Raw genomic sequence first — 24,632 nt, 5'->3', positions numbered from 1 at the left:
CAACATGTAGCGATTCTCCAGAAATGCGTTTGCTGTGTTAAGGCAATCGCCCTCACTCTGGTACTCGGCAGCATCATCGTCGGGACGGTGGTAGGCAATATTCTCGTGTGCGTGGCGGTGTTCCTCGTTAAGAAGCTACGGAAGCCGTGCAACTATCTCCTGGTCAGTTTGGCGGTGAGCGATCTCTGCGTGGCGCTTCTAGTGATGCCGATGGCCTTGCTATACCAGATATCGGGCAACTGGTCCTTCGGCTCGCTCACGTGCGATCTCTGGGTCAGCTTCGACGTGCTCAGCTGCACCGCCAGCATCCTCAATCTCTGCATGATATCCGTGGACCGGTGAGTAACAAGTTAATCTTGTATCGATCCCGACAGCTCGTCCCTCTCTCTCCCTCCCTCCCTCCCTCTCTCTCTTTCTCTATCTCTCCACATCTAGGTATTCGACGAGTTACGGCTCAAGTATCGTATTCTCACGAAAATCGAAATCGCCTCGTTGATTAACGCTCTCTCCCCGGATACACCCTCCGACATCGCGGAATGTAAGATAATGTAATACAACACGCACGATCACGGGCGAGCAAATCGATGTGCTCGTTCGCCGGTGAGGGTTAGTTGCCGTCGACAGCTCCGGTTAATTAACCATGATTAGCCATTCCCGCGTTGGTTATAATATTGATGGTACAAGACTATGCGGTTAAACGCGATCAACGCTGAGCGACGTTGACGCTCGCAAACTGTCCAACGTTCGTGCATTATTAACATTTTTAAGCGTGAATATCGCGTGGAATTTATTTTCCATTTCGTAGAACCGCATTTCCACAAAATTAACGTAAGCGCGTTTCTTTGATATTCCTCGATCGTAAGATATTTTTTTCTTTTCCTAGATCATTTCTTCAGGAAAATCCTAAGCCACGTTTTATTCAGATTGGATTTTTATTCAGTTGGAATTTGTGGAAACAATTGTACCGTTACTTGAACTTTAGAAGATTATTCAAGGATTAAATAATGAGCGTTTTTGCATATTAGCAAGCTGATGATTGATCAGAGAAACCAATCAGGCGATCCGTTCGACCCTTTGCCCGATTTCATGCCTACTTCATCCTGTCCTACTTGCCCCTGCAGCGGAAATGTCGTCGAATATGCGGGTTCCAGCCGGGCCCATTGTACATTACCCTACTTGCACAAATATACAACTGGTAATCTTTCTCTCTCTCCCTCTTTCCCTTTGTATTCCTTCATATTTTATTGCGGACTCGTTTTATCCGCGACGCGACGTGAAATAGTTGTACAATACCAGAGAGCGAAACGATAACCGTTTTCCCGTTCTGTCGGATTTAGATTGCACCATTGTTTTCCGCGAATACTACCGCGAGATGCTTTCCAATCTCGTTTCCACCGTTTCAGCTCGCTAGTTTGGTTAATTGCCGCGAGAAACGCAAGAACCTTCCCCGATCCTTTACGGAAGCTTACGAAGCGTTGACAGAGTTCTTGTTTATGTACACGCTCGTGAAATACACACGAAGACGAAGGGAGCGAAAACAATTGGGTTTCGTCGACCATCTCTTTATTCCCCCCCATCAAGCATCTTACGCGACAGATCTTGTCGAGTTTATTTTCCCATTTAGTTAGCTAGTGTATAAACGAACGTCCCCCAATCTGTCTCTTTACCTCGGCACTTTCGCTTTTCCTGTGTATGTCCAAGATTCTGGGCCATCACCAAGCCGTTGCAATACGGGGTTAAGAGGACGCCGCGACGGATGATCATCTACGTCAGCCTTGTTTGGTTAGGAGCGGCTTGTATCAGTCTACCACCCCTGCTGATAATGGGAAACGAGCACACGTATTCCGACACCGGGCCCTCGCACTGCTCGGTCTGCCAGAATTTTTTCTACCAAATCTACGCGACCCTCGGCAGTTTCTACATACCGCTGTTCGTCATGATTTGGGTTAGTATGCGCTTATTTAGTTAATTTAGCTTATTTCATTTTTATTAAAAAAAAAAGAGATTTTTACCATTTACACATTAATTTTATCGTAAAACCTCGGATAGTTTAACCTTGAAAAATTAATTAAATACTAACTTTTTTATTATTATTAATAATCTTAACACTCACATCTTTATTTAATTAATTAAATTAATTTTTCCTTACATATCTAGATAAATGCGCTTATTTAACTAATTTAGCTTACTTCATTTTTATTATAAAAAAAAATTTCATTAATTTTATCGTAAAACCTCGGATAGTTTAACCTGAAAAATTAATTAAATATTAACTTTTTTATCATTATTAATAATCTTAACACTCACGTCTTTATTTAATTTTTCCTTACATGTCTAGATAAATGATTAAACGGATAAAAATTAATAAATTTCTATTAAACAAACAATATTTATATATTTTATTAAAATATGAATTATGAATTATGAATCTACATCAGTAGTCTGTAATGTTTGTTTTATCATCGTTGAAATAATAGAAAACTATAACTGTAACTGTAATGTTTTATGTTATCAAATATTTGAGGGCAATAACAAGTTAAAACAATGTTAAATGAGTTTTCTACCTGCGAAATGGCATTGAAACAAAGCACACGTGTATAATATATCTTTCTCTGTAAATGTTTAAAATCTGTTTTCTGATTCTCCCACGAGAGAATACCCGATATGCATTGCGTTGCAACGCCTCCACCATCTCCCCGAGTTAAGGCAGAGTTAAAGAGTTAATACGATTAATCATCGTATCCCAAACTTTGCATTGCAAGCTACGTACGCGAAGAGTTAACATTCTCTCGGCGGGGATATAATTTTACAATCGAATCTATCGTAACGAGATGAAGCGTTTGCAAACTAAAAATTGCATTAAAGACAGAGATGCGATATTATCGTAGTAAAAAAAAAATTTTTCAGATACTTCTACTTGTAATTATAATCTTCTATAAAAATGGTTTTAAATTAAATGTTATTTAAAATTTATGCAAGTAATCTAAAATATATCTCCATATATTTTTTACTATAATATTTTGAATTATTTAAAGTATGTATTTCAATTTGCTTGAGATAATTCGTATGTTTTTCTTTCCCAAAATACAATTCTTGTCATCTTATACAAGAACAGATAACAGGATTAACGCGTCCGAGAAAGCACGCTTTCATTTAAAAGCTAATGAACAAAAGCGCAAGTGTGGTTAAAAATGAGTGAGATTGTCGTTGACTTTGCTTACGAAACCCTTAACGTGGATTAACTCAGCCGATAGCGAGTGGGCGTAGTTGTTGGGGGTTTTCATTAATTCATACGAGCACGATACGAGCCTTCCTACTTTATAACTCTCTCACATACAGCATGTAGTCACGAGTGTGTGCGCGCGTGTGCGTGTGCGTGTGTGTGTGTGTGTGTGTGTGTGGGTGCGAGTGCTCGCGCGCGCGAGCGGTTGTTATCGATTCTGCGATTATCCGGAAAGATAAATTCATCACGCGTGCAACATTTTAGCGAACTAAAAGAGTCACTTTCAAACCCCTTAGGCGGGGATGAAATTACACAATGTAAACTAAATGGCACTTGCGGGACAAAATTATTTCGCGTCGACGGACAAAATTAACACATTAACGATCGAGCGATTCGTGCGAGATAATTCGTAATTAGATAATTCCTTATTAAGGACGTAATGCATATTATTATTACGCGTATATCTTGCATCATCTTGCGCGCGTTTTAAAATTTATCGAGGTGGATCCGTCAGACGCTTAATATTCAACGCTTTTCTCCTGGAAACGCGCGGTAGCTAGAAATTTTGTTACCGTCCATAATACGCGGAGATCCACGCAGACAGACCGACTCTAATCCGGCATTTGAATAAATTTATATCGAATAAGATCGATGGATTAGCATAACATCGCGTGCCACGATATTTTTACGTTCGTTCGTTCTCATAGATAATATTAATATTATCGTTTAATAAGATGTCTCCTGAAAAATTACAGTAATAACGACAAGAGTACACGCACAGAAAAAAAATAAGTGTCAAATCAAAACTTATATTATTTACTTAAATTAACGCGGTCATTGTTTCGTATATACGTAACAATTTATAATTTTCTTAGAAGAATTTAATAATTTTAGTACACAGAAAAAAATGTGTTAAATCAAAACTTATATACTTAAATTAACGCGCTCATTGTCTTGTATATACGCAACAATTTCTAATCTTCTTAGAAGAATTTAGTAATTTTAATTAAATTTCAACAATATTATAGTTTTATTTTAATATTTGTAATATTTGTAATTGTCCCCTCAAGAATATATAATTATTTAATTCTACTGTAAGAAAATTATAATCTTTGATTTAAAAATGTTATTTTCTATCCAACATTGTTCCTTTTCTATTCAAGAAAATTAAATTTTAAATCATAAGAATATATTTTTCTTGATTAAACTGCAAAATGGCTTCATTCAAGTAAGCAATTATTCAAGCAATTATATTTTTCTTTAATTAACGCAATATAATCTCATTCCAAGATTTCCATGTTAAAACTAAACATATTTTCAAAACAAGAATATATACCTTTTTTTCTGTGCGTGCACTCTTGTATATATTACTCTATTATTAAATTATTTAAAAATCTCGCGATACCGGTCGCATCGTTACTCGTTATTATTATTACGGCCACGGCGTAAAATTATTTCGTCGTGTCTCGTGACAATTCCCGGCTACGGTAATTTATCGGAGCGCATCGTCGTGTTGTCCGTTATTTACATTACTCGTTATAAGCGCCGGCTCTTTTATTCACCACGAAGGAAAAGTTGCATGCATAAAATATACGGAGCGTTCGTGGAAATTTCGTCGCACGCGCGTTACACGGTAAAAATTTGTATCATTACATACTCCGTGACCGTTACACCGTTACACACACACACACACACACCGTCGCAGGCGAATTAAAATATCCTCTGGTAAACCGTTCGCGCAATCGTATAATGCAATCTCGCGTGTAACGCGATCTCTGTGGAATACGTATCCCAGCATCAGCCGCGTTAACGCATTCGTATAATAATATAATAATAATATCTACCGTGTTTATCGTCGCGAATGTTACGTTGCAAGTAGTATTCCTTGCGACAAGCCCGACCGATGCCATCGCGCGCGGTGTAAATTAAGGGACACCGTCCCTTGGATACGGTGGCTAATTGAATTTAAGACTCCGACTAAGTAAGACTAAATGGACCCGTCTCGCGACCGTTTCTCGCGCCGAGTCGTAACCGGCTTGTCGTTAACGATACCTGAGAGATTGTTACTAACGTTAATTGCCACGAACTACGCAGCTCGTCAAGCTTCCTGGAAGGAAGGTCTTGCCGCATTCACTGCGACTAACTCCTCTAACAACCAGAGACGATCGAACATTCCCTCTCTCTCTCTCTCTTTTTCTCTCCGCCATCGATACTCCTCGAGATAATTTCTTATCGAGGACCGGATGATGTATACATATCGGACGCGCGGCGCGGATTAAAGGATCATTAATTGTGTGTCGCAGGTGTATTATAAAATATTCTGCGCCGCGCGCAAGATCGTTCTGGAGGAGATAAGGGCGCAGCTTCACCTGGAGGTGCACTGCCATCTCGACATGGAGCCGCCAGCCGCGCAGCATCCGGTCACGCCCGCGGTGAATCGTCAATTAAATTCTTCCGACATGCAGACGAGTCAGGGTAGCCCGCCGGTGAAACAGCACAGAAGTTCCAGCGCGTCTACCACGGTAAGTAACAGTTCGTCGAAACAGCCCTCGAATGCGATATCGAGAATATCGCAAGAGTCACGCAGTCACGCGTTTCCACCCTGCCATAAATTCATTACGCGTTGGCTTCCGCGTCCGAAGAATTAAGATTAATGTTTACTTCGAGGGGAAAAAAGTGGGTTAACTCGAGAAATTAATTCTATAGAAATTAAATTTCGGTTTTAAATATCGCCTCTCTTCCAGTCTATTTTTTTTTTGCTTTTTTCCCTGAATATTTAATTCTACAATATACACAAGCTATTTTCTCTTGAAACGGTATTTATACAATATTTCATTTGCGGTAAACTGGTAAAAAAATATGTATTTAACATGTATCTGTTTCGAGTGATCTGTTTCAATAAATTGTAGCGGAAAAAGTCAAAGCTATTAAAGAAATGATATTTTACAAGATATTTTATATCATAAAAATTTGTTAAAAAACAAATTATAAGTCAACAAATTTTCTTGTAAATTTGCAATTTTCTCATGATTGTATTTTAAAACTTATATGCACAGAAAAATTAAAATGGATCTATTATACTAAAAAATTGTCTTACTTCAAAAGTCTGAAATTAATTTCTTATTTAAAAAAAATAAAATTTTATATTATTTTTTACTACATTAATTTTTTTATTACAATTTATTAAACGACTAAAATAACATTTATTTTAATTTTATATAACATTTTTTATCAGTTTATCGCAAATATGTAGAATATTATCGATACCGTTACAATAAATAAACTCGATGTGACATTAATTTTATTTATTTTATCAAAAAAAAAAATCTGCCTCCAAAACTGATTAAAACAGGAAGTTTGATTATCTCGCGCGTAATATTAAAATTATAATATTGGAACGCTTTAATTCTTCTTACATCGATCTGTAATAACATCTCTCTAGGGAAGTGCGTCATATACTCCTGGGGTAACCTGTGTACACACACGTGTACGAGATCTCTTTGCTTTAACGCTTGACGTCGCGTAGAAGCATCGACGGCTTTTCCCGAGAGTTTCCGAATCCCGAAATTATTAATACGCCTAATGCTGATAGCTTAATGCACTTTCACGTTAGTTTGGAAAGCGTCTTGTCTGAAAGGGCGTGAGAGGGCCGATTTACACCGCCACCGTCGCCGCTACCGCCGCTTTTCCCAACGTGAAGCACGATCCTATCGTGCGTCCCGATATTTCTGCATCCTGGTGCACGATCCTCCTCATCGTTAAGAAGCACTCGAGCGCCCCCGATATGGCTCATTGATGGGGTCGGAACGCGCATCGGCCGATCTGCGAAAGCGAAATCAATTCCCCTCCATCCTATCGAATTACCGCGATATCCGCAATAATATTAACATGATACTAATGCTCAAATATATATACATATTGCCGTTGGTTAATGTTTTACAATAAAGCAAATTTTTACTAATTAATTTTTCATAATTCTCCAAATTTCTGATTCTCTCTGATCTCTAGCTTACAATTAATATGTTATTATTGTAATTGAGAATTTTTTAAGTGTATTATATAACTTTTTATTATATAACTTTTATTATATAACTTTTCTGTAACGTTCTGAAATATAATTATTTTTGACAATTCTGAAATATAATTTCAATGTAATTTCGTTTCTTTCGATTTTTGATTTACCTATCGAATAAGAGAAAAGAATACATACGTTCCCTCATTAAAATATACTGAAATAGATCTTTCTCTCTTTCCCTTTCTAACTAAAAGCTAGTAGTAGAAATTTAATAATATATATATCATGAAATACCGCAACCATGTTTCCACAAAATATAATATAATACGTTACAACCCGAAAACGATTTCCATATCACAACGATCAATGTTTACCCAACACAACTATCAACTAATATTTTGCACGCGTGACGTCAATTCGAATCGCGTGAACTGTCAGTTATTCGAAACGGTTGACTGTGAGTTCCTATATGAACAACGATATTTTTTTCCGCAATCGAATCGACATGCCATAAACAGGCATTTAACTCTCTCTTTCTCTCTTTTCTTTCGATCGCTACTTTAATGGCATTTAATTATCGCAAAAGGTTCCTCGACCTTTTAAACCCAGGAGTGCAATAAAATCTAAGATCCGCTACTCGCAGAAATAAATGAATTACACGTAGAAATCGTAATGAAAAGTCAGTCGGGTTTCGCGAGATTGTCTCGCTAATTAAGAGCATCTTTTTCGCGACGAGAAAAGAAACAAATCTTGCCGAATAAAAACACAACAGCCAGGAATTGCGACGAAATTTCCCGACTTTTCCCAAGTTTCCAAGCTGTGTGTATTATGGTTTTACGAGACATTTTTGAAAAATATCGCAACGTTAAATTCGATAGTTTAACTTTTCCAAAAACTCCCGCCCAGTTTTTGTCCGGACTTTATTAGGAATAGTGTCGCAACGGGGGCGTAACTTTGTGCAACTTCGGCCGAGCAAACTGAATGCACCAGCGTAGAATAGATTCCGAAATAACGTCCGACAAACTGCGACGTTACATTTTACAATCAACTTTGCAGTCGAATTCGATACGCGGATCTGCCAAAGATATTTTCTGCGTTCGCACCCTCGTAAAATATACACGGCTCTGACATCACCAATTTCTGGAGAAACATATATTGCGCGAAAAAAAGTCGTTTCATCAAAATTCGATTTTGTGTTACTTAAATCTGTGAATATAATTTTTTTTTAAATGCACATACAGTCAATCTAAATTATAATAAATAAGATGCAAAGATTGTAATGCATAGCGGAACAAATATAATTCGTGTTATTTTGCTACAAAAAATTAAAAAGAATAAAATTTAAAATATTATATTAAATACGATATTATGTAAATTATAAAATTGAAAAAAGGCATGTGACTCGTAGCTTTCCTCTTTTTTTTACTTTAATCAACAAAATTCTCAATTTTTTAACTTTAATACGTGAATTTGCTATCAGCGAGCAATCCTATGGCTTTAATTTAATATTTATAAATACTTTTTAAATGTTGAAGATGAAAAACTTGGAGAAAAACTCAAGGCACACTTTAGTTGAAGAAAAATCGCGATTCTCCATCAATCGAGAAAGGATGAAAAGAGTAGTGGTGACAGTTGCGAAACACTCTACATTCATGAAGAAAAATGGAGACACTTCATATCGCATAGTGGAAGATACGAGAATCTCTCGGCTGCTACGGTGATACACCACTATAATAATACATTCACAAATGCACAGAGAAAGAGTCCAAGAGTAACGCATAACTTACAATGCAGCGAAAATATATAAGACTCATAGATCGTGAGTCTCAAAGTTGCCATTCGTTCGATGCAACTTGAATATTCGAGCATTGCATTTTTTCCTCTCTAATATATTTCTGAATCTTCATTCTCTTCAATATCTCGCATCTGCCTCAAAATTTGAACACTGTTTTGAAGAAAAAAAAAAAAAAAAAAAAAATTTGCATCGCAGATAAAGTTTTCGCCGAGAAGATTCGAGATGCGATTAATCTTGCGTTTTCTCTTTTCCGCCGTGAAAATTAGTGTCTCTATCTTTCATCTCTTCATAAACAACTGCCGAAAGTGTTACGCGAAAGTGCGAGACGCGGCAAAAGTTAGATGGAAGAGTGAAAGATGTCCCCAAAGAAATTAATTGGATGGCAAACGAGTTTGGAACTATAATTTCATTTCGTCCCATCGGCTATCGTGTATCACAACGTGAACTTGAAATTGCGATACACTACAGAACGTGACCCGATCAGATTACAAAACGATTCGAGAGAGATCTCGAGAGTTCAAAATTTCCAATTTTATTTTCCCTTGATATTAAACATTTATTTATAATTTATTTTTAATTACTTACATTTATTATTAATTACATAATTAATAATTAATTACATTTATTTGTAATTAGTCTTATAATTATTTTTATAATTATAATTATTTTCTTTAGTATTGAAAATTTGTATTAAACTTATCTTGTGTGCGTTTAAAGCATAATTATTTTTCAAATATTTTAATATATTGTTGGATGTTGTTAAAAGTTACTTGTGGAAAAAATCATCGCGCATTTACTTCCGCTTCATTTTAATTGTTTACTTTAAAATAAGAGCATTTTATTTTTGTGTTTATGTAGATACAATTTATTTATCTTTCCCTCTTGCTGTATATCTTTCATAATTAAAAAAATAATGTTGCGAAACGTTTAATGTTTTGAAACGTACTAGAATTTTAAATCCGGCCCCGTATTCTCGCCAAAAAATGTTTTATTTAAATTTTAACGGCAGTTAAACGTTGGCAGTACAGTTGATAGGCTTTAGCATAATATTGTTACAGACAAACGACGAACGAGAGAATGTGAATTAAAAACTGATCTCGTTTCGGGCATCTAACGAGTATATTAGCGACATGAAATAGCGGTAGCTGGCATACATGGAGGAAAACAAATTGAAGCGCGCGACACGCATAGTCTTTCTCGTTCATGAAATATGAGACTTTATCGTGTAACGTAATATAAAAAGAATTCATTCTATAATGACAAGCTATGAGCGCGTGTGCGGTAAAGAGAGAGAGGGAGAAAGAGAGAGAGCGAAGCAGATTTTTCTCTATAATATGCTACATATCGACTTTCATATTTCCCTTGTCAAAGAAACATGCAGTTCGCCATTGAAAATGTACGCATGAATATTACGTATAAATCATAATGATCGGTATTACACCGTTACATTTAATAAAATATTATGCAACGTAAAAAGTAACATAAGATGAACGTTACTGATCATTACTGCGGGTAATACCGTGTGATAATTCGCCATTATAAAAATAAATCGTTAAATCGAGACACAATCAATCAGAGTTTACGATACAATCTTCATAAGAATTTAACGAACCGTTTATTAAATTCGATCTTTCTCATTCGACGCGAATAAAACAGCTTTACGGCCGGCAAAATATTAGCCATGAGGAAACTTCCGCTCTCTTTTTTTTCAAACATAACATCATTTTGCTCAAGAGCGAATTTCGTTGTCCGTGGAAATGCATTTTCATAATAATTAAAACGATAAAATAAACTCCGCCCTGGGCGGAACGCGATATTCTGAGCTAAAACCATTCTTCGCGCGCATGAAATACATGAAAATTTTTGCGAAACGCGACACTAATTGCCCACCTAAAAGCGGAGCGAAAACACTCCGGCATGAATGTAATATTGTAATATTGTTTGTATTCAATAGCGCGTTGTGATGACGGGCCGCCCCGGAAATTTATCGCATAGCCACCATAACATTAACCATCGTCCATCGTTGAATTAATTTCTCACGCGCTACATACGCGCCTAACAAGAACCGCCATATAAATTGGCCGCCGGGCTACCGAAGTTAGTAATCGCGGGTCCGGAGCTTACCCGAAATCAGGTTAAACCGTAAAGTCAATATTATAGCTCGTACTACTACTCGGCGGCGCGACAAAGAGAGAGAGAGAGGGAGAGGGGGAGAGAGAGAGAGAGAGAGAGGGAGACAGGGAGAATAGGTGGCATTTATATATTCGATCCGAAGCTTGATAATCGATGGGCGAGATAATGAGAGCGAAGTCTGACGGACGATGGTCATTAGTATCGGCTTCTACTTCGATTTATCCCGCGATTTATCAACCACGCTGTTCAACGACGAATACTTCGAAAGGGGGATGACACGATAGGACCTCCTCTAGGACCGATACTATTAAGAATCGGAATTACTTTGTGTTGATAAAAATCAATAGAAAGAGAGAAAAATTTATTAGCACATTTACTCTTGAAAAATTCTTTTAAAATATATTATAACGTACTCTTTTTCGAAATTTTATTATTCCATAAACGATTGAAAGAGGATTTTATTGCGTATCAAAAAATATATTATTTGAATACTCCAAATATGTGTTTGGAAAAATTTCTCAATTTAAAACGACTTTTAAGCGAGAAGTGATAAACTTGAAGTCACATTTATAAATAGATGTACATTTTCGAAAGATAGCGGGGACAAATTTATTTACAAAGTACAGGTATATCTCTACATATGTTACATTTATTACTGAGGTTTATATGGTACGTGCCACGAGTATCATTATCTGCATCCAAATGCTTCATTACTGCACCTGCTATATGTAGACACTTTAAAATGTATCTTCAACAACACTCACGGGAGCGAATCTCGGGTACGATTTGTATCCGGTCGGGAATAACATAACGCGACGATACGGTGTTTCCCAAACGCCATTAACATTCGTATCGGCCCAAAGGCAAATGCATGTGAGCGTGTAAGCAATTTTCAATATTAATGGCACGCACATAAGCAGAACAGCGAACGGCAGGATTGTATCACGTATATGATACGCGTGTCGTACGTGTAATATATTATGGCGGAAACTTATAATGTTACTCTAGTATAAGATAATATCCTCTACGAAATTTCAAGATGATTATGTTTGCCAAAATCCGGAGGGCGCGGCGGTAATTACAAAGATACATCTTGTATAGAATTTAATTGGGTTAAAAAAAAACAAATATGTAATATTTATATAATCAAAGAACATATCTGATACACACGCGTCTTATGTGCGCATCGTAAACATGTCGGAAACCTATTATGTTGCCATGATACAAGACAATATTCTCTACGAAATTTCAAGCAGATTACGTTTTGCCAAAATTCGATGAGCGCGACGTAATTACACAGATATATTCAATATAAAATTTAATTTATTTTGAATTCAAAGAAAACAAACATGTAATACCGATATATAATGAGAGATAAATATATAAATATTTTGATAAAAGATAAATAATACGTAAAAATATATCTATGTAATAAATAATACGATGTAAAATTAAAAAATTTGTGTCATCTCTTAACGTTCAATTTAAAACGACTATCTTAAAATAATATAGTTTGTAATTTTTAATATAATCGCAAATACCGCAATTATTAGTCGGAGAAGTTTTAAATCGCTTATCGATGTTTAATACCGATGTTTGTTGATGTAAACTATTTTAAAATGTACTCCTTTAAAGTCTCATTACTGAAAAAAAACAGAGCCCGCGCACCTAGTTCGTCATCAGTTAAATAAGACGGATAAAATCCTGTGTACCGCAACGGAGTAAGACGGTGTTTTCAAACTTTGCGAAAACGTTTTCCACGATGAAAAATATCTCATTATGCGAGTAAATCCACTTAAATGGTAGTTACCGTTGCGTGTAGTACCGAGAAATTAAAAACGTCTCGTCATCATTAAAACATCGCGAAGATGTAATTCCTTTTGATGGCCTCTCTCGCGCAGCAGTTCTGAATCTACAATATATTTTCTATCCTATCTCTCTTTCTCTTTCTTTCGTTTGCGTAAATTTATCGCAAAATTATATTTTTCATAAAAATTTGTATACTTTTCAAGATAGAGTATTTATCGTCCCATAAATTTTTCGTATCACACTGAGAAAAAATCTGGTTGCATTAATTAGAAATCTGATAGATTCAACCAATATGTCTGTTGGAAAATGGACAGAATTCCTTTAGGAATTACCAGATGAGTAATTTCTTCCTGTCAAATTTACCTAATTTTCTGGATAATAATATTGAAATTACAAAAAAAAAATGACATCACTGTGCCCATGTTTAGTTAAATTCTATTAAATGTTGTAGTTATAAAAAATCGAGTCTTATCGTGACAACTAGAAATTCTGCTTGATTTAAAAAATGCCAAAATGCCTTCCGTCAGATCTTGTTGGTACGATCAAACGATTTTTCTCAATGCAGAAAACTTTGGGAATTTCCATAATATTTCTGAAATGTTCCGAATTTATTTCGTATTTCGTATTCCATTCTTCCGAAAACAAATCTCGGTTCGCACGTAAAGAAATTTACGTTGTGTTATCCCATATTACAATTCTGAATTATACATCTTCAAGCAGTATATGGCTCGGTAAATGCTACCAAAATGCTTCTATACGGTAGACGGAAAGAAAGAGATGGAGAAAGAGAGAGGGAGGGAGAGAGTAAGTACTAATTGCACCCGGTTTTGCTTCGCAAATTTGCATACCGTACCGCGCATTTAACGATGCGGTCAGTATGCGCGTCCGATGCAATCCGGATGCGCGACGGCTACAAAAAGAAGACCATCGGCCTTGCGCCGGATATCCCGCGCGATTCCGCGCGTTGTTTATCACAGACAGGTAACAAACAATGCATTAAAACGCGACACAGCTGACTGACTTTCCCGCCGAAAGCGATTTGGTTCGCGCGCGCGATTGTATAATCTCGCGCAAAAATCCTTGAAAAGCTGTAACGTTGTAAGCTCCTTCCTTCCCGCTTGTTGTAGCCTATTTAACCTAAATGCGACGATGATGCCGCATAAATCGAGCGGCACTCAAATATAATATCGGCAGGCGTGTAATCCACCCATGCATGAATATCGCATAGTGGGAAACTGGACTAGATAATGGGACAATTGATGGATATCGATAGATATCGATTATAACAGAATAGCGCTGTTGTTGACGAACGGTAGTATTTGTATCTCCAATAATAATTTCAAACACGCAGAGAGAAAGAGAGAGAGAGAGAGAGAAAAAGAGAGCTATTTCAATATTTTTAATTTCTATTTATATTTTACTCGGATCGTATAAATATATTGTAACGATCTTATAAATGAATTTATAACCGGAGATCAACAACATGCAATCTAAAATAGCGAATGTTGGCAATTTAATCGGACAATTATATTTTCGAAAATAGCAACATCAAGAGCAAAATGATTCAAAGCTCAATCTTTTATTTGTAATTCCTTTCAAATGAAATTTTATGTACTGCTTTTGAACGTACGAGATATTCGAAAGTAAAAGAAAATAATTTCGATTATGCTCGAAAGTTGCCGCTTTTTAAAATTTAATTAATGATTATAGTACAAACCCCATTCTTCGAGTAGGAATTGCGATTTGACACGAGCATAACTGTCACATCCATACACATACGAAAGGAAGGAGAATGATGAAGGTAGCATGTGAGAACGAACGGTCGATATAGTGGTAGTATATCTCGTGTGACGCGTCCTTTGTTGTGAAATAACACCGATGACAAGCACGAAGGCAAATTGACATAAGTGTAAAATACGATCGATTTTTACCTTCAACGCTCACGGATGAAAAGCCACGTTGCTTGACAATATTCCATGCTTATATAGCAAAAAAATAACTCCCCCATAATATTATATGTATCGCGATGTTCGAATAATATTACTTTTTTAAATTAAAATTTAAAATTTCAATTAATAATTAGAAATTTGGCTCAAATAAATAAATCAAAATTTCAATTATATAAAATTAAATTCGTTACTTCCTTTTTAATCGAAGAAATCATGTACAATTAAAGAAGCAAAAAGCGCATTATTATTACGAGTAATGAGATTATTGAGAGGGATTCTGAAAAGGTACTACTGTACATCGAGAAATAAAAAGAAAACACGGCAATAATTGAGTCACGTAAGCTCTAATTTGCGGAGAAAACACGCGAAAAGATGTGAAAGCGGCAAAGAAAGGCCATAAACGTTCCGGGAATTTGCCACGAAACGATCAATCAGTACCTCGGCGCGTCTAAACACACTTTAAATTACTTCGACCTTCGATCACGCTCACACCGGGTCTTCCAAAAATCACGAACTTTTCAACCTTTCAACTTATTTGATGAATAATACTGTTATATCTTCACAAGGCAATTACCAACTTCCTCAATTTTGCCTATAATAATCGCGCTCGAAAAACATATAAGACATTCTACATGCATGTAATTCAAAGAGAGGGTAAGTCTTGTTCGCAAAGCCCGGATTGGAATATTAGACACACCGAATTGAATACGTGACAATAGTCTAAACTAAAGCGAGTTTCCATCCCTCCGCTCTTGTCCACGCATGAGTAATTAGTACACATTGATACGCATACATCGATTTGCGCAACGTTACACACACAAATATTAATCCTTTGCATCTTTTAATCAAATAGAGATTATTCATAATTAAAAAGAAGTAATATATTATTGCTGTATCTATTTTATTATGTCATTAAATATAATATCAATTATATTAATTTAAATTAAATTTCCACAGCAAAAAAACTTAATCGACAGAAAATCTAACAATGAGACTACAGCAAAGCTTTCGCGAGACGAAGAAATCCCTTTCGGAAGCGACGATTGTGCGAATAATTGGATGAAAACGGTTCAATAAAGATGTATTATTGATCGAAAAGATTATGGTAGAGCATAATATAATTGGCGTGAAAACGCGTAAGTGCGTGAAACTGATTACGGACAAAAAGTAAAATATAAGTTCATGGAAAAAAATAGCACGAGACCAAACAATATCGATATTTAGTCGATCAACATTGACCGTATTAGATATTTAAAAGCCGTGCGTTCTTGCGTCAACGATTCGATGCTCCACCGCAAGTTTCAATTAACAAAAAAAGAATGACAATTTTTTCTAGATCAAAGAATTTAATTTTTTTTCGAGAAAGTTAACTCTGCTTATATCTCTATCACTATTATTATTTTAAATTCTTCTAAAGGTAATTGATTATTATAATGAAATTTCTTTATTTTAAATTAAAAATGGGGAGTAAATTGCTTTGGGGTAATAAAAGAATCGCTTGATTCGCTAAGAGATTTCGATAATCTGGCGGTCTAATGGTAGGTCAGCGATGTCGGTGCCATGTATGTACGTATATACTTTCAGGGATAGCGATAGGGAATGGTGATGCGCCGCATGTGATAACGCCATCGATAACAAGGCGCAATAGTAACCTGTTACTTTATGCCGTCCGATCGTGAAAGCTCGATTAGATACCTCCATCAATCTAGCATCCTTATCACCGAGAAAACAAGTTGACATGTTTATGGCGTAATTGTGTACTAATTTATTTTCAATTTTTACTCTGTCCTATCTATCCTTTATATCCTTTATAAAATTAATAATTTATAAAATTCAATATATAATTAAATAATAGGATTATTTTTCATTGCATTTAATTGCTGTATTAATGCAAATTCATATATAGAGATATGTGTGGTGTAATATTTGTAAATACTGGAGATTAAGAAAAATTTATTAGTGATATGATGTGCAATGACAAAGTCATAAAACACAACGTTGATTTGTAAAATATAAATATATCCAAATTATATATTATTTATATAAAGCAATGTCCAAAGTAATTAATATTTGAGAAAATAATTACTGCGTACAATCAAACTTTTACTTTTTTGTTTAAATGAATATCTGATGAAAAAAATTACAATATATAGGATTGTCAAAATAAAAAAATTTCTTGTAGATTTAAACTTACGTAAGATATGATAAATAAAAATGTAATTTTTATATAAATAATATAAAGAATTATAAATTTTAAATATATATATAAAGTATATATATGTTTATTTATTTATATATAAAATTTTATTCTTTAATTCTAAATATATTTTTTATTAAATATATTTCAAATATATTTCAAAATAAGATCTAGAATGTTTTATATATACTTCATATTATAACAATGATGTAAAGTGAATTACAACTGCGAAAATAAGCGAGTAATTAATTTTATAGGTAATAAAATTACTCACTCAACGGTTGCTCCGCCGTCGCCTGGGGTGCCTTCCTGGGCTTTCTCTTCTTCTCTCTTATATTCGTCCTTTTCTGCTTCTTCATGGCACTTATGCAATAGTCACCACACTCACGAAAATACTGTCAATTACGTACGCGCACTAATCATTAGAGTACGATGATTGTCCAACACTTTACACACGATTCCCGATGTATTAATCGAACATAACGCGCACTTTTTTTTATTTTATATTGCGATAAAAATATGAAAATTACGAGTTACATGAAGTTGCGATTCGCTCGGCACAAAAAATCCTGTGGCCGAATTCATACAATGCCATCTATATTGCCAACGCATTCATTTTACGATAATTTTATCCTTCATTATAATATAAGTGATGAATAAATAGATATATAAGTTAAAATGAAGAATAGATATTCGGAGAATGTAATATGTAAGAAACATCATTACTTTGTTGACTTGCGCGATTGATTTCGATCGAATAAGTTACTTAAATTATATGCATTTCCATAGAAATTACCGATTGCTTATTAATTAAAAGCATCGCGTTAACGTTCAAGTCAAATAATTTTGTGCTTAATAATTGAAAAATTTAAGAACGACATCAAAACAATTTTATTTTGATGCTATTGCGCGAGTTAATTGGCTAGTTGAAAATATGACAATTAATTAATGCGGGTTGACAATTATTAGAATCGCAAGCAATATATGATTGCATTTGGCATCTCTCGATACATTTTGCGAAAGTATTTTAAAAGATAATACGATGTATCCGGAGCGCTTCGCTATGCCTTCTGTCTGCTCGAGTCTCGCGGCACGAATGATAAGGTCATGGCTGCCTCAAGGTTGAAAACAAGCGCGCTACGTCATCAAAGCTCGCATACCATAGTTCGCGTTCGTTGTTATATACGTATTATATGTTAACGTAATAAATGAAAATACATGCGAAATTTTTAAATACTATATTAAATACTCCGAATATCTATTTTTAATTTTAACTTATATCTATTCACTTGTATTATAATGAGAGATAAAAATATGGTAAATGTGTGAATATATTACCTGACAATATAGATGACAATTTGGTGAATTTGCCATGCAATATTCCGATGCCAAGCAAGTCGTAATTTCACGTTACCTTAATTTTCGTATTTTCTCGTCGCAACATAAAATAAAATATATATGTACGATTAATATATCGAAAGTGCTGCGTAAAGTATTAAATGATTATCGCATGTACTCTAATGAGAAAGACGTGCATACGTAATCGAATTAACTGTGTTTTTGCGAATGAGTGTCAATAAATGCTATAAAGAAGTACCAGAATACAAATAAAAGAGAGAAGGAGAGGGCCCGGCAAGCAATGGCAGAACAATCATAGAAATGAGTAATATATAATTTTCTTAATTTATTAATTATACAATTAATTGTTGATTTATCTTCGCAGTAATAATTCACTTTACATTACTGTGTAATGTGATAAAATTGTAGATCCATTCTAGAGCTTATTTGGAATATATATTTGAAATATTTAATAAAATAATTATAATTTTATATACGAATATATATATATATATATATATATATATATATATATATATAATATTTTTATACATTATTTAGGATTTATAAAAATCTTTAATTACTTATATAAAAATTAAATTTGTCTATTTATCATATCTTATGCAAGAAAAATATTTCATATCTAAAATGAATTTTTTCGAAACCCTGTTTTAATTTCTTTCATTAAATATTTATTTAAAAAAAATAAATAAAAATTTAATTATACCTAATTATTTTTGATGATTACACTTTGGACATTACTATGTATAACTATATATAACTTGGATATATTTGTATTTTACAGATCAATGTTGTGTTCTACAGCTTTGCTGTTGCATATCATATCGGTGAGTAATATTATCTATCTTAATCACAAAGATTTGTGAATATTCATTGCAGATATCGGTATGTTTAAAACATTTGAATTTGCAATAATACTTCAATTCAATATACATATATAAATATCTTCTGCATTATTTAACATTACAAATTGTTTAAAAAATACAGGTTAAATGGGCGACAAATTAATACTTGATTATCCTGATATCCTAATTTGTTTTATGAACTGGCCAAGTTAAGGAAAATCGATTGAACGCAAAAATAAATAATTATTTGTATTCAGCACGGATAATTGTTGTTGTGGATAATTGGGATAGTTATTTTTTTACCTCTAAATCTTATGCAAACAATAATCGAATTCCATTGCATTTAAATAAAAAACGATATCATAACATTTCGATATGAAATAAAATCAAAAATATGAAAACTTAATACGCGAATGCTTCTCTTTCAATTAAATTTTATTTAAGTGGAAATTTAGCTTAAAAAAACTTTATTTAAAATGAATTTAAATCTTAATCATTATTTGAAAATAATGTTTATTTATCTCAACCATCTTAATTATTTTTTATTATTTGAAATTATAATTTGAATATCTTAATCTATTTTATAATTATTAAAAATTCTCATAATAATATTCCTTATATGTTCCGTCTGTCTAAATTATAAACAATGAAATACTAAATTAATTATTTGCTTTAAATTTCTCTCATGTTTCTTGAGAGATTCGCTTTGAGGAATCTCTCGTGATCTTCATCTATGCAAGCGCATTGTAAATGCGAATTCCCAACAGTGATTTAAACTAGCTTGTCCTAGTATCACGATAAAGCTCTCTTACATCGATTGTCTATTTTCGTAAAGGATTATATCATTAAGATTACAGTTGATTATCAAATCTGTAGTCAACTTTTTTTATTTTTAACCAACGATAGACACAAATTATGAATATGTGTATATCAAAAATTCAGCTCATTTGATGAACGAGATCTTCATCTTCTGTCAAGTTAAATTTATTTTTTTACCTCAGTCCTTCTTAGATAGGATATCATCGATAATAAAAAACCCGGCAATATATAAATGTAAAAATGCGTGTAAGGGTTTCTTGAGGTTCTCACAAGAAAAAGTGAGCTTTCATCGACTGTGAATTTGAATTCATCACGAAAGGAAAGATCTCCGATGACTAGTCATTTATATTGAGGTCGTGTTTATATCAAGGTTTTGTCGAGTCTCTGATCGAGATACAAGCAGCATATATCCGGATAGATTCTAAAGTCGGTCATTCTCGTGTGCGCTGCTGCTGCACCACATAGGATTTCGAAGAATCTATATTAGAGACGCAAGGAAACGCCTTGCTCAATAAGCCGCACCCACATGAGCGAGCTACTCGATATCAGTACACAGGGTGTCTTGGGAGAAAATAAAAATATCCACCATTCGATTCTGAGACTGATTTCGAAAAATGTCATATCAAATTTGGCCGATCGGTAAATGTGATACGTCTTCCATCAAAAAATAAATAAAAATGATGTTGATATTGTATCGAATGCGCATAAATTAGATTACCAATTGCGAACGTCGTATAATGTAAATAAGATTCGGCTATGTAGCGACAATATCGAAACGCTCGATATTCATCGAAAATCGCACCTGCGTTGATACAATATTTATCACTTGAGAAATTAACTCTAGTATCCATTAATAAGATATTTTTCACTTGTTAATTAATAATTATTTCTTTTAGTCTAGCTATTAAATAGCTAAATAGTTCACAAATTATTTTTTATTCGGAAAAATAATTCAAAATTTCAATTCCAATATCAATTAAAAAGTTATTTCGTATTCTTTTCTGAAAGATTTAATCTATCATTTTTAACTTTTGTTTTAAATAAAAGTATAATAAAAAATATTTCTAAATAATAAATAATATTTTTAAATAATAAATATTATATATAAATAAATTACAAGAGTTTTGAGTTCTTTTTTTAGAGAATGATATTAAACAAATGTTATTCTCGGTGAAAAATTATGTTAGAGATAACGGCTAGATAATTCTTTTAATTGACAGAAATTAAAATTTAATTTTCGATTTTATTTGACAAATCTCTTGTATGTCAATTCAGTATTTCCTTTCCCACCCAATGTATAACCGTGGTAAAAACGTGAGGGAAAGAGGACAGAAAAAGAAAGTAGCTGCGTTGGGAATGCAGGCGAATTGGTTTTACGAAACCGACGCGAAAGAGAGATGAACGCTATCACCGTAGGCAATCCATATACACTGTGTGTGAACTGCAATCTTTATACGACGTTGCTTCCAGAAAATGCATCTTGCCACATTCGAGGATTATACCGCGTGTTCCAGATCTGTCGGGTGTCTCTCACGAGGCTCTTATTCCTCGGGGATTCTAACCAGAGTCCAACATATTTTCCTGATAATCCAATAGAACGTGTAATTGCAAATATATAATGCAATATACGTCGAAAATTTTAAAGACATATATCACATTATGAAACTATTAATAAATAATAAATAAATCATTAATAAATAATAATAATCTCAAGTAGATATTCATTTAACGAACACAAGTGATTATATTTTCTAGGAATATCAAAAGATAAAATATGATGACAAGAAAATTCTTGAAACAATAAAAAGAAACTTTTAAAAATTTTACTATCTTAAAGTAAGGGCTCGAAAGAATCTCTATATATGAGAGAACTTTTAAGTTAAAGAAAGCTTGCAAAAGGACTCTAAAGTTAAAAAAAAAAAAAACTTTCTCGCGATTTATTTTTCCAATGAAGTTAACTATCGGGATTTTCCTCGGACGCGTCACTTCTTTTGTACTTATACTTGTAACGTTACTCTACTCGACGATGTTCCTTCTGTTTCAACAATCCTGGCCGCAGCAAACGCATCGACTACAAAGATAATGTTTCGGTATCGTTGCTCAGTTCAAACAAAAGTGCAGAGTCCCCTCGAGACTGCTTCCATCGGGTTTAATTGACAGTCGAGATCATATTCCATTATATGACGATCCTGTATCACGGAGAGTTACGAGATTTGTACAAATATAGCGGAATCTCAAAAGCAATCTACACGATTCTCCACGTGTCGAGGAGATGCTAATAAATCATTACGTTGATAATATTTCTGTGCATCGCGTTTCGCTACCTTGAGACTTCGTATCACTATAAGGGAGAGAAGAGATTTCTATATTGAGAAAGTTGGCTAGAATAGTATCTGATTAAACAAACGAGAAGCTATTTCCAAGTTTCATAGATATATACATGTATCTAGGGAAGATCGCTGCAAGATGTTAATACGAGATACATGGATGAGTAATTCCTAATTGCCAAAGTTTTCCTTAAATTAATAACTTATTATAATTAATGAATAATATTTAATGAATAATTTCTTAGGATAAACGCCAAATAAATTTAATATATTTTTAATTATTATAATTATTATAATTATAATAATTATATTATAATTATAGTTATTATAATTATAGTTATTATAATTATAGTTATTATAATTTATTAGTGAATTTACTCGAACATATACTTGAAAGTTTTCAATTTTAATTTCTATAAAGAACACCAAAGTTTCTGGTAATGTGTGTTATATTTTTAAATTATTAATCATTGAAACGTGAGAAAAATTGGGCGAACTTTGTTATGGTTTGTCTTGAGTGTGAATAAGTACCGGTGGAATAACAAATACGCGAGAATTTTACGGCAAGACTTTCAGAATTTCGAAGAATGTGAATAGAGCTAAGGTGTTAGACGAGTGATATAACCGTTGAGTCAACGAGTCGCGACTGCAAAGAGTCAGGAAAAAGAACGCAATTTCAAAAGAGCATCGGATTCGATGTTACCTTTGGTGGCGAAGTGACAGAAAGATAGAAAAAGAGAGAGAGTAAGAATGAAATACTATATCATTCGGAAAGAATCTTTTGTCGATGGTTCAATTCTGTGAAAACCGAATCCCGTTCATTTGATTAAACTTTGACGAAAATATTAATAAAAATTGAATAAAAATATTGTCAATGAATTTTCAGTTGCCATCATTTTCTATTAAATACATTTTCTCCAATATTGCAACCATTTTATTATTATTAATAGTTTCTTATAAATAGTTCTTATTAATAGTTCTTATAATACCTTCAAAAATATATCGCAACTCCCGTTTACATTAATATTTTTCGATCGATTTATCTTGTTCTTATAATTAATAAAGAGATTTTTTTTTCATAAAGTTTCAGATGCATAAATAATTCCTAAAGTCTGAAAAATGTCTCGCAGTTGTTATAGTCTTAATTCCTTAATCCGAAATACTGACACTGATAAATGCCTAGAAACTTGCGAGACCTATCGCTCTTTTTTTCCAACGATCAAAAGAGGGAATAAAAACTATCGGAGTACTTAAAGAACAAAAACATGACATAAAGATAATCGATATGCGATTTTCCATTTAGGTTTCGGACAAGACGAAGCACAAAAACGTTCTTATTTCGTGTCCACCCTAGTATTAAGAGCGATTCGAGCCTACCAACTGGATAGTGGGTAGCGAATCTCATTTATCAATGGCATCCTTTCCCGCGGAAGATCGATGGAAATGGTTCCTCCCGCCGCAAATCCGTAGAATAGGGTTTTCCTCGAAGGAAGAAGCGAGAAACGCTTCGTGTATCGCGCAAGAAAGCTACTCGTCGAACGGATTCCAAGAGTCTCTCCTCTCTGCATGTGTATCAACGGCACCGACAAAGTCTCGACAAAAAGTCACGATAGACGTGGAAATTGAATAATCTATGCGTTCGTGCGATACATATACATATATCGTCGCAGATACGAAACTAAAGTAGGAAAGCTAAAAGCAAGAAAGGACAGGTAAACGCGACATCGTCGATGAATATCCTTTCTCTTTATAAATTATAAATTAAATCCGTTAATATCCGTATAGATTTCCTCTTAAATAAAAATTTTTACATCTCCATTTTTAATTTCTATTTTATATCTTTTGATCTCATTTTTTTCACGTAAAAATATTGTAACGCGTATTTTCAAATTAAAAATTGGATAATTATCAAGGGTATGTTTTACACCGTATATGTACTCCAGTTTATAAATTTGATACGTTCCATGATGTAATTCGATTTGTCAATTCGCGTGCCGTTCTCTCGACAAAAAAATATAAAACTTGGAAACGGATAACCACTGATGGCCGGCCTCTACTATATTCACCAGAGGGCTTTGCCATATCGAAAGTCACTCTCGGGAAATAAAAGTCGGGAACGCGTATAACGGGGCCCTACATCGACAATACGAGATTGGCGAAA

The 24,632-nt window shown here is 33.9% G+C and overlaps 1 protein-coding gene across 3 annotated transcripts in view; it reads left to right on the top strand.

The window, feature by feature from the left end:
* Window positions 1-24,632, top strand: part of LOC105255859 (5-hydroxytryptamine receptor 1) — a 102,991-nt gene that overhangs the window by 47,229 nt on the left and 31,130 nt on the right. For all 3 annotated transcript variants that reach the window (XM_025407029.1, XM_025407027.1, XM_025407028.1), the window contains 3 exons: window positions 43-338; window positions 1,702-1,945; window positions 5,527-5,745. In XM_025407029.1, the coding sequence (XP_025262814.1) occupies window positions 43-338; window positions 1,702-1,945; window positions 5,527-5,745 (759 nt within the window). The remainder of the gene's footprint in view (window positions 1-42; window positions 339-1,701; window positions 1,946-5,526; window positions 5,746-24,632) is intronic.

This window comes from Camponotus floridanus, unplaced genomic scaffold (assembly GCF_003227725.1).
Source record: "Camponotus floridanus strain SB8 unplaced genomic scaffold, Cflo_v7.5 scaffold16, whole genome shotgun sequence".
Lineage (NCBI taxonomy): Eukaryota > Metazoa > Arthropoda > Insecta > Hymenoptera > Formicidae > Camponotus > Camponotus floridanus.
The sequence above is the reverse complement of the archived record's forward strand: the minus strand, read 5'-3'. Positions and strand labels throughout refer to the sequence as shown.